The 17560-nt window shown below is 30.8% G+C and overlaps 1 protein-coding gene across 1 annotated transcript; it reads left to right on the top strand.

Annotated features, from left to right (window-relative positions):
* The first annotated feature begins 9838 nt into the window (after positions 1-9838).
* Positions 9839-14239, top strand: LOC134233451 (baculoviral IAP repeat-containing protein 7-like). Its single transcript, XM_062715424.1, has 5 exons — positions 9839-9875; positions 10389-10562; positions 11392-11535; positions 11844-12509; positions 13413-14239. The coding sequence occupies exons 1-4, from the start codon at positions 9839-9841 to the stop codon at positions 12038-12040; spliced, it is 552 nt and encodes a 183-aa protein (XP_062571408.1). The 3' UTR covers positions 12041-12509; positions 13413-14239.
* Positions 14240-17560: the final 3321 nt, after the last annotated feature.

Here is a 17560-nt window from a genome sequence, read left to right as displayed (position 1 = left end):
TTTCAAAATTCGTCATTTTAAGGAAAATATCATACCCAATAATCATGCAAAATTTTATTTAAATCGGATAAGTATTAATAAAATTATAAGCGTTGTCTACGACTTTTTGGGTAAAATAATTCTCAAATGATAACATGTATATATAAAATCATGAAATCATGAATTAAAATTTTTTAAAAACTTGATTTAAATTAAGTTTTAATCGTTGTTATTTTGTTTCAATTTCATCATCATTATGCATCAGATGATTGATAATTTATGGTTAAATAACAAGAGTTTACAATAGGTATTCCCCATCCAGGGAGAGTGTAAGATACGAAAGGGAATCGTTATGATTTTCCGAATAATAATGGCTAGTAAGTGGTAATAGTGCATGGTTAATAAAAAATTGAAAATTTACTTTACTGGTAAAAACTTACAAGTTTGAAAATCCTACAGCTGCGAATGACACAAAAATGATTTTTATACATTTTGCACCGAACCATGCAGCATAGCCTTATACTCTGCAGAAACCATATCGGCATTATCACTTGACAAATGACTAGGATATCAGCACGTGGTATATCTTGAAAAGCATACATTTTCATTTTGATGACAATAATTGCTCATATCATAGGCGTCAGAACCGGGGGGGGGGGGGGTTGTTAGCCCCCCCCCCCCCCACTTTTTTTTTGCAAATATATACATTTTATAGAATTGAAAATGGGCTTTACCATTTTTTGTTGGTTATCTTCCCCCTCCATACTTTCAATTAGCTCACCCCCACCCCACTTTCGATTTGCTTCCGACGCCCATACATGTTTATTATAGACTTTTTTTACATCGAAAAATCCAGTGGATGAGCAAATGCACAAAAATTTCTTGTTTAAAATATCTTTTATTCATTGAATTGGATTGAACAGCAGGCATAATACTAAAATTTCTATCAAATTTTAAAACATATTTATCTATTTATTTTGCTTTGAAGACCGCCTAAAATAAAAGTATCACTTTTTCAGCTTTGAATATACTGTTCTTTTCTTGCATGAATGCTTTGAATTGTGAAAGTACTTTTTTGACATGTTAAATATGTAAGCGGCCGATTTGATGCTTTGCATCAATTAACTTTTATTCTTATGTACAGTGCAGGGAAATAATTTTGTTACAGCATCAATGCTGATTTTGATGCTTCCTTTGCTTGCTGATTTTGATGCTTCCTTTGCTTGCTGATTTTGATGCTAGTTATCCTTATCCTGATCCTGGTTTGATCCTTATCCTGATGCTGGTTTGAAACTAGGTCAATGCTAGTAATGCTGCCGGAAGTAGGATTATCCTGCTGGAAGTAGATAATTCAAAAACAGCATCGCTATTTTAAGCCATTAAAAATAATTTTTTGAGTAATATTTATTTGTAGTTTGTATTAAATGACTTTCCTTTATCTGTTTTCACTTTTTACCGAAAAAATTAGCGATTTTTAACGAATTTCGTTTTGCCATATTCCAATCGTAAAATTGAAACCAAATGGCGACACAGTGGAAGTTGGAAGTGAATGATTTACTAAATCTTGCGAAGTTATCGTAACATAGTTGTTTGGTATTGATTGCAGCTAACAATGCGAGGATTTATCCTTTTTGTGATGCGTTTTCAGTGTGTAGAATCGCCCTAATGTGTGCAACGTGTAAGCATAGAAACGTGATGGACAATGAACATGACGAAGTTTGTCAAATTCAGATGAAAATTTACTGCGTGTCCTGTGAATATTTCGGCCAAAATATAATATGCTTTAAATGGAAAAGTCGTAATCCAAGGAACCAAAAGATATGATCATTATATTAGTACACAGTCACTACAACCACTCAGAGGGTATGTAACAAATAAATGTTTTTTTTATTATTATTATTAAATGATTATATAAAACTAGTAAAGATGATGTGAAACAGATTTAGTGTTACAAATAATTAAAAACTTAAAATTCTGAGCGATTAATGCATTTAAACCCATGTGATTTTAAAGATCAATTTTGCAATTTAATAAGAAATAAATGAATTGTATTCTGTATTTAATCCACAAGGAATCAAGTCAAATTATACATAACCCATTGTTCAACCCAGGGCTAAAATGTACAATCTTCTCCCATTCTGACCAAGGTCAAATGAGAAAGAATATTTTGTAGCTAGGTCATTAATATTTTTTAGCTCATTAAAATATTGACCAATGCAAATCAAAGCAAAGTAAGATATTTTACCTTGATCATGATGTGACCTTTCAACATGTTCAGTACCCAATCTCAGTGTATGAAACACTATTGAATGAATGTAAATTGTTCATTTCAATTACGAGTAACAAATCCATGTTCACTTAATATGTCATATATGACGTCAACAGAGATTGAGGCGTCAAGATAAAGATTAGGAAATTTTTTGTGATCAAGCTGAGCCACGAGTAAGAGAACTTCATTCTTAAATCTTTATGGTAATGTACATGTATATAAGCTGACCGACTGATAACCAAGTCCACTCAATCCTATTACATGTATTTCAACAAACAAAATCTAGAATTCAAACAAAAGTTTGCATGGTTACGAATTCTACCTTTGCGGTCTTGATTAGGCTGTACCCTATCATGTACTGTCCTGTGTCTGGTTTACGAGTAGAATTTAGATTGTACATAAGGCTTTAAACATTTATATAACATTTTTTTTCAAAAGGCAGACATGTATCGATCCTGATATTTGAGCTACAATACAATGTTAATATGTGTCAAATATTTTGAATTGGTCATGTTTGTTGAGGAAGTCTTTTTTCTGTATTGAACAAGATGTGTTTGCGTGTGAAACACTATGCGCCCGGCGGTAACAAAGTTAAAATTAAAAAAACCTTTTTTTTTAGCATATAAGTCACAGTCAAGGTCACAAGGTCATTGATCTTAATGCCATTTGAAAGAACTTTATTAGTTGAGTATGCATACCAAATATGAAGTTTCCATCTCCTATGATTCAAAAGTTATGGTAAATTTTGATAGAGCTATATTTGCTTGTGGGTGACAGGTCAGAGTCAAGGTCACAAGGTCATTGACCTTGGTGTCTTTTGAAAGAACTTTTTTTATGCGAGACATGACAAAAATAATAAACGCCTCAGATCTATAGACCCTGGTCGCATAAAAAGAACATACCATTTCTTCACAAGTATTTGTGAATAATTTTTATCTATTAGAATTTAAAAGAATAGGCTGTATATCCGCTGTAAAACAAAATTATTTTACATAGGTGGTGAAAATTATAATTGATATGTATTTTTATATAATTTTTTTATTTAACGTGTTTATCATATATATTTAACACAAAATGTATTAAGTATAAACAAAAAAATGCCCTATTCTTTTTGCGATATTTAAATACTTTTACATACATATTGCTATGTGTTACCTTAATCCTCACACAGAATCTTTATTATTAATTAATCATTTAAGCCTCAATGGCTCCTTTTAAATTTTACAGGAGTTAAAAGAAAAAAAGATGAATGTTTGAAACTGTGATCATTACTTTGATATCAAATAGCCAAATTATCACCGTCTCAAGCCACGGTCCGGAGTCCGCATATAGCTCTCTCCTACCCGTGGCTGCTTGATCACAAAAAAATGTCGTAACTTCAATATTTACGCCTCTCTATTGTGACATCATATTCAGTCAGTGGCAAGTTTTGTTTCCATTGCAATTGAATCAACAACTGACGTCAACAGCATACAAGAAATATTTCCTTAACTGCGATTGGATATTGAAAGGTCGCGATAAAGTTCATCTTTCCACTATGCTTTACTCGCATTGGTCAAAATTTAAATGAGCTACGAAGAATTCTCTCCTCGTTCAACCACAGCCAGAATGGGAGAGGAGCGTTCATTTTGGTCGTGATTTGCGACGATGCCAAATTATGTTCAATCTGTAAAGTTACTCATTTTCATTGAGCCCCTATTTCATAGCATAAGTACTTTAAGTTTAAAGCTTTTAATTAGTATAGTCAGTGACAATTTATTTTCTTTTTAATACCTGTAAAAAAATTAATTGCTTTAAATTTTGTAAAATTAAATTATTTCCTCCTCAAGTTGACAATTTTGTATTTTGTATATTTGTGTGATGTACACTTTACTCACTGTATAAAGTTAGCGAAACTGTAGTTAAAACTGTATTAGCATTTTTTTTTTATATTTGGCATTTTTGAAATTAACTTGATTAATATTTCTTATTTTTCAGGCCCATGACAGAGTAAACAAAGCAGAAATTCCTCCAGGGTTTGAAGGCAAAAAAGACTATTTTGAAGAATAATTTATCTATGCTAGTCTTCTCTGTGGACCTAAATCCAGCTGATGAAATTCTGTTTGTTAAAATAGTGAGGAGCCAGGAACTTCTGTTAATCAGATACTGGCATTAAAACCTGTTTGATGAAGTGCGCCAAATTCATTGATGACATACATATGTACATTTTAAAGTTATCTCCCACTTAGATCTAAAAAGAAATGGACAGAATTTAGATGTGTTAAGTGGACTTTGAGTGATTTGTGTATTGTACATAATTAAATATGAGATGTATGTAAATTGAAATGCATCCCTGCTCTTTTGTACAATCTTACAACTGTTCTTGATGAATGACCATATACAAACTGATTTTATAAAATAAATGAAAACATATTTTACAGTAGTGTGATGTTTTAAGTACATGTACATGTACTAATAGAGAGATACTTGATTATATGATATTCTGTCCAAGTTGCATTTGTAGTATACATTTAAAAAAAAAATACTACCCCTGATATTTTATTTTTGAGGACACCAACCCCAAGTCAAAGTGGAAGGCAGTTCTTTAGCAGTTTTTTAACCTTAACAGTTCAGTGCTTTAGCAGTTCTTAGACAGTTTACTAGCCTTCTTCTCTCCTTAAGCAGTTTTCCTTAGCAGTCCACAGTTTAAGCAGTACTTAGCCAGTTTATTAGCAGTAACTTAGCAGTTGCTTAGCAGTTTCCTTAGCAATATCTAAGCAGTCAATAGGAAGGTTAAGGAGAACTGCTTAAAAACTGCTTTTAAATATATCTATATCAAAAATACAATGCAATATAATAATATTTGTAGTATATCAGAGACATAAATAGCATAAATAATTTAATTTGAGGAAAATATTCACATATTTGAACCATGTTGAAAATGCTAGCCTGTAAATGCCAGAATATATAAACATAACATCAATAAATCTTAAAACTTGATTGTTTCATGTTTTTGTTGGGCAAGTGAATTTTTAGGCGGGCAAGTGAAATTTATTGTATCACTTGCCCTTGGGCAAGTGAGTTATAAAAAAAATTCTAGACCCCTGTTTATGCATAAGAGTATAAAAAAATATTGCAACAACTTGAAATGCTATATACCAAGTAGACATACGAGGTTTATATTCTTATTTTCCATCCTAAAAATACAATAGCAATGGATTCTGAGCTATGCATAATTTTTTTACGTTAAATATGTAAGCCTGAATTATAAAAAATAGCTATCACATTCTATGATGCACAATTATGCATGCATTATTTACAGGAATCTAAATGCTCACAAGAAATGACAAAAGCAGTATGAAGATTAACACAACGGTAAGATTTCTTAAATTTTCTGATAAGATCAATAAAATCACATGAATTGATTTATTTTAGCACACCTGAGCCATTTTAAGACCCGAGCGAGTTTTCTGTTCTGTGTCTCGTATTCGTCGGTCATCTATAAACTTTTTAAATTTTAACATTCATGAGAATTATTCCTAGTTTGAATAAAAATCTCTTCAAGATACATCTTTTCTTTCAGACATTGTGCCAGAAAAGTTAGAAGTAGCTATGGGAATGATCAACATTGAACTTGCTGAGGCTCTCTTCCTGAAAGTGACTTGACCAGATATTTGGCTACCCAGTATGAGGTACAAACTAATCATCATGCAAAAATTATTGTGTATGAGATTGCCACCAATTACTGGAAGTTTGCATTTGTTGTCCACTTTAAAAACTTGCTATCTACAGTGTAAGTTGTTAATATATTTTACTTTATGTTAAATCACTTGTTCATTATCCCAATAACTTGCATGTTAAATGCTGTAGATGCTAACCTTTGCATTTAAGTTTACTCTTAAATTCCATGTGTTCCGAGTATGTACACCCCTTTGATATCATGTTTTGTCGTCTCTAAATTTAATATAATACATATCATAATATGTACTAGATCACAAAGTTTGAGGATTTTATTATTGTATGAATGTTATCTACTTGTTCTAGTATATCATAAATACATCTGTTTGTATATTTTTTCTACGAGATGCCATACCTGCTTTTAATTTTTCATATTTTTTTATCCATAATATCTTTCTGCTACATTAAATAAAATATCGTGGAGGAACACAAAGAAAAGGGCTGCGCACCTCAACATATTCAAGGTCAAGCAGGTAAATACATTGGTAAATTGCTAAAAAAAAAAAAGATGGCAAAAAGTCACCAGTCCCCAATTAACATGTACTTCCACAAATGCTGTAGCTTGCTGCTGTGAAACTATATATATGTGTGTCTTAATATGATAAATGCTGTAAATGCTATTCTTTGCATTTTCCTAAACTTTGTAAATCTTCAAATTCCATGTGTTCGGACTACAGTTCCATTATGTATGTTTCGTATCATATTTTGTCGTCTATAAATTTGATCTATACATATAATTATATGTTTTTTTATGCAATTCACTTAACTAGATGACACAGAGAATTTTTTTCATTGTGTAAAATGTTATCTTCTTGCTGTAGTCATGTTAGTCATAAGTATACCCTGTTTGTATATTTTTTCTCCTTTTTTGAATATTCTTTCTATGGAGAGCCACACCTGTTATTAATTTTTCATATTTTGTTTATGACAGCTTTTTACCATATCCATAGTATCTTGCTGCTAAATGAAAGAATTAGTGTGGAGGAGCAGAGAAAAGGGCATCTCAACATGTTCAAGGTCAAGCAGGTAAAATGCTCCAAAAAAATGGTGAAAAAAATCATTAAACCCAAAATTACACGCTTCGAAATCTGTAGCTTGCTGGCCTGAAATTATTGATAATTATCTGTCTTTATTACCCAGATTAGAAAAATGGCATATTTTTGTAGTCTTCTGTAAATTTTTAAGCAAAATTGAGCTGTGCTTCCTCTAGGTCAAATGATAATTTTAAAATCAACTCAGATTTTGTTTTTACTATTTAATATATGCAATTGCATAAATCCGGAAGCACATATATAATATGTATATATAGGCAAATGGGTATTTATTTTTATGTTTATTGTAGAAATTAGGAGCTAGGTGTGCTTCTCCAGAGCTGAAAACTTCTTGGGATAAAAAGAAGAAGAAGCAAGAAAAAGCAGTTTTAAATATTGATTACATCTTCGTAGTACAAAAAATGATTATAAAGATAATACTATCTATGAAATTAGAAAGCTGAAGTTGCGTTCTGATGAATGTGAGAATGTATTCAAAGAACAGGACACCAAAAGTACCATTCTCAAATTAAAGCACTCTAAAAGGCAGAGCATAAGAAGAACTAGGACAAATAAAGAATCTAAAAGAGTCAAACCTATGGATGTATTAATTGAACAAAGATGAGCTATGAGAGATGAATCTGAGTTGCTACTGTTTTGCACAAATTCAATGTTGGATAAAAAAAAATATATACCTAGTGTTGTATTTTGACAGTCAAAGTTTTTTCTTATGCTTTATTACAGATTAAAACTGTTATGTATTTTATTGTTTAAACATTTATTGGTCTGCAATCACATACATTTTAATCTTGATTTATATATCACATATATGTACAAGTCTAACTTAAATAATAAGTGCATGGACATTATTGTGGAAAAAATAAGACAATCATGATCAAGGGTAGTCTGAAAGAGCTTTGCTGGCAGTAAGTTGCAGGTCTTGATACCCAAGTAAGAGAAAAGTGGCGTCTCCGACCGATCCTTTTGCTGTTGCTTGAGGGCAAGTGAGGCTTCTCTGTCAGTGGCTTAGTGAGTCATAGATGTAAAAAATAGAATAGGCAAATGAGGTAGACATTTCTGAGTAAGAAAGGGGTAAATTGTGATTTTAATAAATATTACAATTGATATTGCAAGAGTAAATAAATGAGAATCGCAAGAGTAAAATATTAATTTGTTTCCTTCCATCTGAAGTAAGAGAGTTTATGAATTATGAGTTATAGAATTGTAATTAAGGCTTAAAAAATTGTTAAATATACTTTTACATATGTTTATACAGGGCTTTTATATGTGCATGTTTCAGAGCTCATTTTTGAAATTTTAAAGCAAAGTTGAAAATATCACTATTGAAATGTTTTGCATTCCAATGTAACGTTGATTAAATGAGGATATGTTATATAACAATCATCATGCAATAAACCTAGCAGTTGGAACAGAAATGAGCTACATGTATTGTAAACAAATTTAAGCTGCTATTGTTTTGTGTAATTGTGATACTTTTCCATAATTTGAATTGACATAACCAAATGGATTTTTTAGGTCTTGTATTTTTCACAGTCAACATTAAGTATTTTTCAAGTTGAACTTGGATAATTAGTGCATGGACATCTATTGTTGAAATACTTGGGAAACAATATAAGGGTGGTCTAAAAGAGCTTTGCTGGCAGTAAGTTGCAGATCTTGATACCCAAGCAAGAGAAAGGTGGTGTCTCTGACCGATCCTTTTGCTGTTGCTTGTGGGCGAGTGAGGCTTCTCTGTTAGTGGCTTAGTGTGTCTTATTAAAATGTACATGTAAAAAGAATGGAGAACTTTTATTGGCAACTTTTATTCTTTTTATGCAAAGTATGATATAATTTATTGTGGGAAATTGAAAAGCCATTTACAACCCATGCAGGAGTTTTAATAGGGGCAGTTTCAGTCAGATTTTGGAGTCCAGAATGACTATATTTTTTACCTGTTGTGTTTTGATTTATTGCTGATTTGAATTTTACACTCAATACTATTCTTATATTATTTATAATTACCAGTATATTACTTACTACTAGTATGTATAAATTTACTCCATTATAATTGAGCTACAATCATGATTGTAATTTTTTTAATTCTGACTTTTAGGCTTAAATTTGAAATATTTTGTACTTTGTTAGAACTCAGTGTTTGTACACTATTGAGATAACATCTATTAAAAATTGAATGAGAAATGAATTTTGTGTAAGATTTTAAAATACTTGCCAAAAAACCCACAATTGTAAACCATACAAATTATTGATGGAATAAATGTAAAATAAAAATATAATGCAATAATATAATAATGTTAAATTTCATCAAATACAACCTTAAATCTTAATTATATGGGAAGGTTTAATCCGTACATTTTCATCACATATACAAGAGATTTAATATAAGTTTATGAAAGAATAAAATTTGCACGTATTAATAAGTTTACAATTCTCCGTATATAGCTTTATTTTTGGAAGTATTATAAAGTAAAGTGTGAATTTAACAAAAAATAATGAGGTAAAGATCTACGTTAAATTTTATTAAACGAACAAATTTAATGTGACCGTAAAACTTAATTTTATGGCCATGTTTAATAATAATTATACGTTTTGTATATTAGAGGTATAATAATTGTTTACGGCAGACTAAAATCTGAACGTATTAGTAAGTTTACAATTTTCCAAACTTTATTAAATTTGTTCTTTTAATTTTTCATTCAACTCGTATTAAATGCTAATTATTTTCTAACATTTACGATCCCACAATATGTTATAATATGCATTTAAACATTAAATTATCGCAGCATTTAAATCACATTTAAGGTAAAATTAAACCCGACTTTTCATGCAGTGTGACTGTGTACCACCTAACATTGACACAGGTATGAATAGTCGTCTGCATTGTATTGGGCATTAATATACATTGAGGTGACGGTATGTCTAAATGTATACCCATTAGAACTGGATGTTACATGATAGACAAAAAAAAAACCACAAAGCTGTATGTACAGCTTTATGAAATAGTGTTGAAATAAAGAGTGCCAGTATCGACAGTTATTGAAGTAATGCACTGATTGAAGTAATGGACAGGAAAGGTACATGTACATTTGTAACCGGTGAGGAGGATAATACAATGGACCAGACTGGGATTGGAATCCAGTCCCCCAGAATCTTTGGTTAAGTGCTCTACTGACTGAACTATCTGACGACCAGTGTTTGAATCTGGTTGACCACATTGAATAGAATTATATAGGCTTAATATTACTATTAGGAGAAAAAAAATCTACCAGAATTTATCCAAAAGCATATATTAATATCTCATATTTGAGAGTTAAGTTGAGATTTTATGTTTAAATTATACATGCTTACATGTATGATGTAATTATGTATTGTAGGTATACAGAATAACACAGCTACCAGCAGTCAGTCTATGCCATCCGGTCGGAAACCTCCAACAAACGCGGAGAAGAAAAACCCTCTACTGAGTGACGCGGCTCAGAGTGTCCTGGCCATGGGGTACCTGCCCAGAATCGTCAAAATGGCGGTCGATAAAGTACTGCAGGCTAAAGGTAGGATAGTAATTCCGATGGTAGTGAAATTTAGGAAAAGGGGAATTAAAAAAAGACAACATAAAAGATATATCCATATTGATTAATATTTTTTAATGGTTAAAGGGAGATAACCTACTTAGAAATTCTGAAGAAATTAAAAATATAGTAGAAACATAAATTGACTCTATATACCCCGGTAATTACTCATTTTTTGAATACATCTAAACTCATATTTATAATTGTTGAGAGTTTTTATTTTCTAATTTTATTTTCAACATGAAAGACTGCTGTAATTAACATCTATCAGAATTAAATTGATTCATTAAGATTTTCATTTTGTCAAGAGCTTATTGTTAAATAAAATTATTTATAGTGTAACAGTACCTATGCAAAGGTATACTCTTCTATGAATCTTTGAAGTCATTTTGAATACAGGATTTGGGGGGGGGGGTCTTGATAAACCATATAAAATGCAAATCAATTTTTGTTTTTGATTGATCGAGGTTTAATATTTTTTTTTTAATAAAACTATGAAGTAATTGATTTGTAATATTGAGAAGAGCGGCACATGTCACCTTTAAATTACTGCGCTGTAATCCTTAAAGAGATTAAATACATACATTTATGTAATGTTTTGAAATTCTTTGAGTTGACATTTTCAGCAATCAGTTTATCTTTGTAAACATGTGCTTGTGAATCCATACATTTAGTAATTTACTGGTTAAAGGGAGATAATTCGACTTTTGTACTAAAAATTTTCATATTACCCAGTTGTGTATATTTACTTATGTTGTTAATTGATATTTAATATGTTTATTTTTATAAATTGATTAATTCATTAATTAAGGCTGGGATGGCATGTCAGGATCAAACATTGCTAACATCATTTTCGACATGGAAGAGTCGGGTGAAATCGACAAAGAAAATTCTATGGTTCCTAAAGTTTTATCTGACAGTTCCTGTAAAAAAATCCACGACAGAGTCCCAGATGGTGATTTATTTTTTTAATCAGTCTTTTAATTATTTTCATATTTAATTGTACTTTCAATCGCATATGTAATTAACAGTGCCATGCACTCCAGAAGTTGAATTTTTTTTTCTAAGAATCAGCATACATTGATAAAAAAAAATTTTTCACATTTGAAGTAAGACTCGAAAAGTTTTTATGTCACTTAAAAATCTTTTTAAATCAAAAATTGTACAAGGAAAAACAAATCATTTAACCTGTTGTTCAGTATCAATGTTAAAAATCCTTGAAAGCATCATTTTGTGTAAATATATATTTTTTGCTTCTTACAGATATCAAAGAGCTTACTCAGAGAAACAGTGAAATGCGAGAGAGGACGATGTGTATTTTGTGTTGTGAGGAGAGGGTGTCCATTGTTTTTTTACCCTGTGGGCACCTGGTCAGTTGTGCCCAGTGTTCACCCGCTTTAAAAAACTGCCCAGTGTGCCGAGAATCTATCAAAGGGACGGTCCGAGTGTCATTTGCATGAGTTGGTCAAACAAAATTGAAAATAATCACACAAAAAACAAAACAACTCAGAAAATTTATCTATACAATTCAAAAAGATAAAAGAAAAAAAAAATAATGTATACATATATGTTGCAATAATTGTCGTCAGATTATTAGATGGTAATTTTAATTGGAATGTCTGTCTGTCTGGAAGGGGGGTTTACATTTTTTTCTTCTATTGATTTTTCTTTACTGGAATTCAACTTTAAGATATTTTATGTCATATATTTTTTCTGCAAAAAATTGCTTTTTTAAAAATATTTGTTTACAATTATTTGAGGAAAATGGTGTTTTATTTAAAATTCATATTACCAGATATTTGAAACTAAGAAAAGCAACACTGATGAGGATTTAATATCCGAAATATGTATATATGTCTTCAACTGATTCAAATAAGCAATTGTTTGATAAATGCATAAATCATTTTAGAAAGAAGGACTTGTATTAAGGTTATTCACTCCTCAGCTTTTTAGAAAAGTTAACGCAGAAACTTTTACTTCAAAACTACTAATCAAAATTTAATTTTTATGACATATTTATATTCAACAGTGTAATTTTTTTAACATTCATTGAAAAAACTGCTAAAAAATCAACAAAGAAGCAAGATTTATGAGGGACTATTTCTTTTGGTGGAAGGATATTTAGCAGAAAATTCTGCAAATCTGCACATTTATAAAATTTAATGTAATGGAAATATTTTCCGTTTTGATATTGCTAAAAATATTTAATATAGGTCTTAATTTATATTTTTAGAAAAAGTTTTACACCTTCCCTCAACAAACTTTCCCAAAAAATGAAAATATATGAAAGAAGTCCAGGTCAAATTTACACCATTTTTAGCCTAAAAATCACATATTTTGACAAATATATAAAAATTAACATCACTGACCCCACCTTTTTCTTTCATTATTTTAAACTACTCAATACTTGTGACTGATCAGCACTCAAGTCGTAAAAAGTTTGATATAAGAAAATTTTTTATTGCCGATTAAGTTATTTAATACCCCAAATATGTTATTGTTTAGTGCAAAAAGGTCAAACAATAATTTACGCGCATTAATTTCCAAGATTTTTTAAATGTTAAATATTATTCAAACTATTTTACAAAAAATAAGATTATATTTATTGCCTTGCTTACATCTAATCAAATATAATAAGGGTTAAAGTAATAAACCAAAGAGATGAAATTTAAGTGCAAAAAGGTCAACTTAAATGAACCATAGATCAGTAGGATGCACACTGACCCCCTATTTTCTTTGCAATTTTGAGTTACACTTTATGAGTACTTATCAAAAATATACTTCTCAAAAAATCCTTGATATAACATACTTGAGGAGTGACTTACCTTAAAGGAGAATTATTTAATCATGAATTTTTTTTGTTTGACCAACTCATCACTGCAGCACAAGGTTTAGGGGTCATAATATAAAACCTATTCATTACAATAGTTTGCTAAATTGAATTTTAATAGTCATTTTGTATTAAAATATTTCTTTAGAATTCACTAGAAACATTTACAGTAACATTTTAAATACTTGTGTTTGAAGCTATACCATATTTATAAGGGTCAATGGAATTTTGTTCTTAACGAAGCAAGTAAAAAAAAATAGGTGAAGCAAGAATTTGAAAAGAAACGAGAAACAAGTTTTCATTCCTGTACATTATAATTTTTAACATTATTTTAATTGATCAAGATAGATCAAGCACAACTTACATATGTGCTTCTTGTATTTATAAAGCAATTTGAGCACTGTACAGCACATATACACATATTTACTACATGTACATGCAATTACATGTAATTGTACAAGCATAGCACTCATTTCATACAATTTAATTACCGGTATGCTTATATATGACATACATGTGATTAATTTTTTGTTTTGCTAATAATTATTATTCAAGGTACAGAATATTGAAAAAAACTATTTTAATTTGGTTTAAATTCAATTTTTTTTTTGTTGTGTATTGTGAAAATCAACTTTTCTACATTTACATTCAACTTCTGAAAAAAATGAAGATCTGTTTTTATAAATTCTCCATTGATTTTGGGTGGTTAATCAAGTTTCATTTATTGGAGATACCATTTTATTTTTCTATAAAAAACAACAACAAAAAACTACAAAATATTGCTTTATTTTAAGTTCATATACAAAGCTTTGTACATTTAAATTTTCTCATTTGTGACGCGCCAAGCAAAAACCTCCCTTATCGAAAAATTTTGACTGTTTCAGTTTTTTATTGATTCTTGTAGAGTTTTTCTTTCTCTTTCGTTTGATGTATAACATGACATATATTTCTGTACATAAATGTAAAAAAAAATCGCATGACAAAGACGGAATATTTACTTTGACGTACAGTGTACGCGTGCGTAACTGCATGACTTTTTTAACGTATAATCGTAAAATGACGTAAAGCTTCATAATAATTTGATGATATTTATTATTATTTAACTTTTGATTTGATTTCCCTCAAAGTATCATCAATTAAGGATTTTTTCATCGTAATACTAGAAAATAAACATTCTAAAGTATATCTTTTAGAAAGGGGGGGGGGGGGGAACGAAGTGATCGTCAAGGGAAAAACTCAAGACAAAATTAAAAAATCTTCTCTTCTCTGGGAGATCTTCAAATTTATGGCGCTTTAATACAGTAAAATGGCAGAAATCTACATCATTGCAATAGTAAAAGAAAATTTGCAACATTTGGATAAAAAAGTCCTATTGTGGTAGTACTAACGAAGACACGTACGGCTTCCTACTAGCTTAGGCTACCTACTAGCTTAGGCTAGTGTGATAACCCTTAAGCTTATTCTGTAAAGCACAGAGGCTTCGGGTTCGATCCCAATTAAGCAGAGGCACTTAATTTTCTCTGTTACACTATCAAAGTATTTATTTTTAAAAAAGAAGTTCGGGAAAGTCTTTACTCCCCCTCCATTAAAAGTCTAAACAATTTATGAATACATAGAAAATATCGTCATAGTACCTGAAATTTTTTAAAGAGTGCGACAGTTTTTCTTTTTTATATCCAAAGGAAAAATAACATTTCTTTTAACACAAGTTAACTATTTGCGTGTTTCAGTTTTGAATGTTTTAATACTGAAGACTTCTTGGCTTATTGAATAGATATTCTGCACCCAAGAATAAATTGTATTTGTCTCTTGTAGTAAAGTTTGATCCTTTTCTTCTAAATATATTTCTTTTCAATAATTTAAACATCAATATAAAATAGGAAAAGGAAGGCCAGGAAAAATGAATCATATGTTAAAAATTACCAAGAAATAATGATTGAACACTTTAAAATTTGATGCACCTAATCTTCATTGATTTGATTTAAACATGCATTTATTGAATTATACAAACGCATTGGAAACAAATTTGACAACTTTCAAGTTCTTATTGTGAATGAAAGACTGATTTCATAACGACATCCAAAAAATGCATGCATACTTTTCAGTGAATCAGTATATGTAACATCCATCCCCACCCATTAAATATATGTATTTTTAAATCTTGTTAATTAAAAAACAAATCTGCAATTTATATGTATGAAGTTAATCGTGAATTAATTTTGAACCGATCATTGTATATAAGCCGAAAAACAAACCACAATACCAGAATATAAATTTCATATGAATCCCACATGTGACACGTACACTCCACAACTTCATTTCTAGGAACAGAATGTAAGGCTTATACTATGCTTCACTGTTACCTTTCTCTTAAATGCTAGTTACATTTTAGTATTGGTTAAAACACGCATGTCAAAAATAGCAACAGAAAGAAAGAGAACAGATAAAACATTTTTACATGTAATAAAAATATATTCTTCGATCATCGTAAACGGGAGGGGGCATGCATATGTCTCAGCTATGGACATTCACGCTTAAATGACGCTTAATTGATTACCTGAATTAATTTAGAAAACAAGAACAAGGCACACATCTTAAGGTGTAACTTTTGTTACTTTTTTCTTTAAATATTTAGTTGTTGTAATGTATACATTTTTTGATAAACGAGAAGCTGTATGAATGGGTTAGTTGATCAAGCACGGAATATTCAAGCTGACCAACATGTATTTTTTATGTTTGATAAATCCTTTATCATAGAAAATAAAGCGATTTGATCATTGGCTTAAGTATGACATATTCAGATACATGCATTTACATACTCCAACTTCCATATATATTGAACAAATATAGGCATATTAATTACATCGGATTAATATATGTTGCATAAGCGTCAGAACCCGGGAGTTAGGAGGGGATTAGCCCCCCTTATTTTCTCTATATTTAGATATAGATTAGATATAGATTTAGATTTAGATAAGATAAGTCATTGGACATTGCTGCGTAGGCTTAGCCACGGTCCACCAGTCCGAAGGTTCACTAGTCCGAAGGTCCACAAGTCCGAAGTTTCACTAGTCCGAAGGTTCATTAGTCCGAAGGCCCACTAGTCCGAAGATTCACTAGTTTAAACCCTAATACCAATATATTGTCCGTACATTAAACTGTTCACCCTGCAAGTCTCTTTGCAGGCCCGTAGTATTCGGGGTAGGGGGGGGGGGGGGGGCTGGTCCCCCCAAATTTTCTCTCAAGATTACCTTTACTACAGGAAAAGAACGCCCCCCCCCCCATTTCACGACAGTGTAATGTTATAAGGAAAATAATCCCCCCCCCCGAAATAGGATTTTCGAATTTGGACAACTTTTAATTTTCGGGCCTGTTAACTTTTCAGGCAGGTAAGTAAAGAATTTTTTTCAGGTTGCCCCCCCCCCTGACTTTCAAAAACGATGCTACGTGCCTGCTTTGCAATTTTTTTCTATTTTGTACCTTAACAGGTTACTACTCAAAGTTCCGTTGAGGTTCGTGAAATTTAGGCTCCAAATTACTGCGACATAAGTTTACAAATGAAATTTGAAACTTCCATCCTATTTTTGGCATATTCCCATGTTCCAATTTCTTTTTTCTATACCATTGATCGACTATGGTGGCCTTGTGGTAAGACACTTGCTCCACACATCTGTAGATGCTTATGTGGACAAGACCCCCCCCCTCCCCGGAAAAACACCCCAGGCCCCAACATACTTTAATTTGTTCATCTTCTTTCATTCATATCTAAATCCATATACATAATATATATAACGTAGAATTTACATTTTCAATACAAAAAATCATACCCACGGTTTTATAACTTCTCTTTTTATATTGTCAAATACTGAACGTCTTTAACCTCTAAAACGTTTAATTTATACTCTCATACTGCATTGATGTTTTTAAAAGGTCTTAATGTGATGAGCACCGCAGACGTTCCTACATGTACATGCAACAGCCTGATTCAGCGATTTTATACATGACCGAAATTATGTTGTTTTCGGGAATCCAGAACTCCAGAATCTTGGTTAGTACATGTAGAAAAACTATGTACAAAATAATAATGGTTGGAATGTTTTAAAACTGTTCAAACAGATTGTATGAATTTGTAACAATTTGAATTAATTAT

This window comes from Saccostrea cucullata, unplaced genomic scaffold (assembly GCF_032062105.1).
Source record: "Saccostrea cucullata isolate Sc308-1 unplaced genomic scaffold, CSIRO_AGI_Scuc_v1 ctg3354, whole genome shotgun sequence".
In the NCBI taxonomy this organism is placed as follows: Eukaryota; Metazoa; Mollusca; class Bivalvia; order Ostreida; family Ostreidae; genus Saccostrea; species Saccostrea cuccullata.
The sequence above is the reverse complement of the archived record's forward strand: the minus strand, read 5'-3'. Positions and strand labels throughout refer to the sequence as shown.

What these genes read in the sequence shown, in the direction of transcription:
- LOC134233451 (XM_062715424.1), top strand. Translation starts at nt 9,839, where the DNA reads ATGCAGTGTGACTGTGTACCACCTAACATTGACACAG. An exon ending in ACCACCTAACATTGACACAG is followed by an intron (nt 9,876 to 10,388) that starts GTATGAATAGTC and finishes TATGTATTGTAG; the next exon opens with GTATACAGAATAACACAGCT. An exon ending in CCACGACAGAGTCCCAGATG is followed by an intron (nt 11,536 to 11,843) that starts GTGATTTATTTT and finishes TGCTTCTTACAG; the next exon opens with ATATCAAAGAGCTTACTCAG.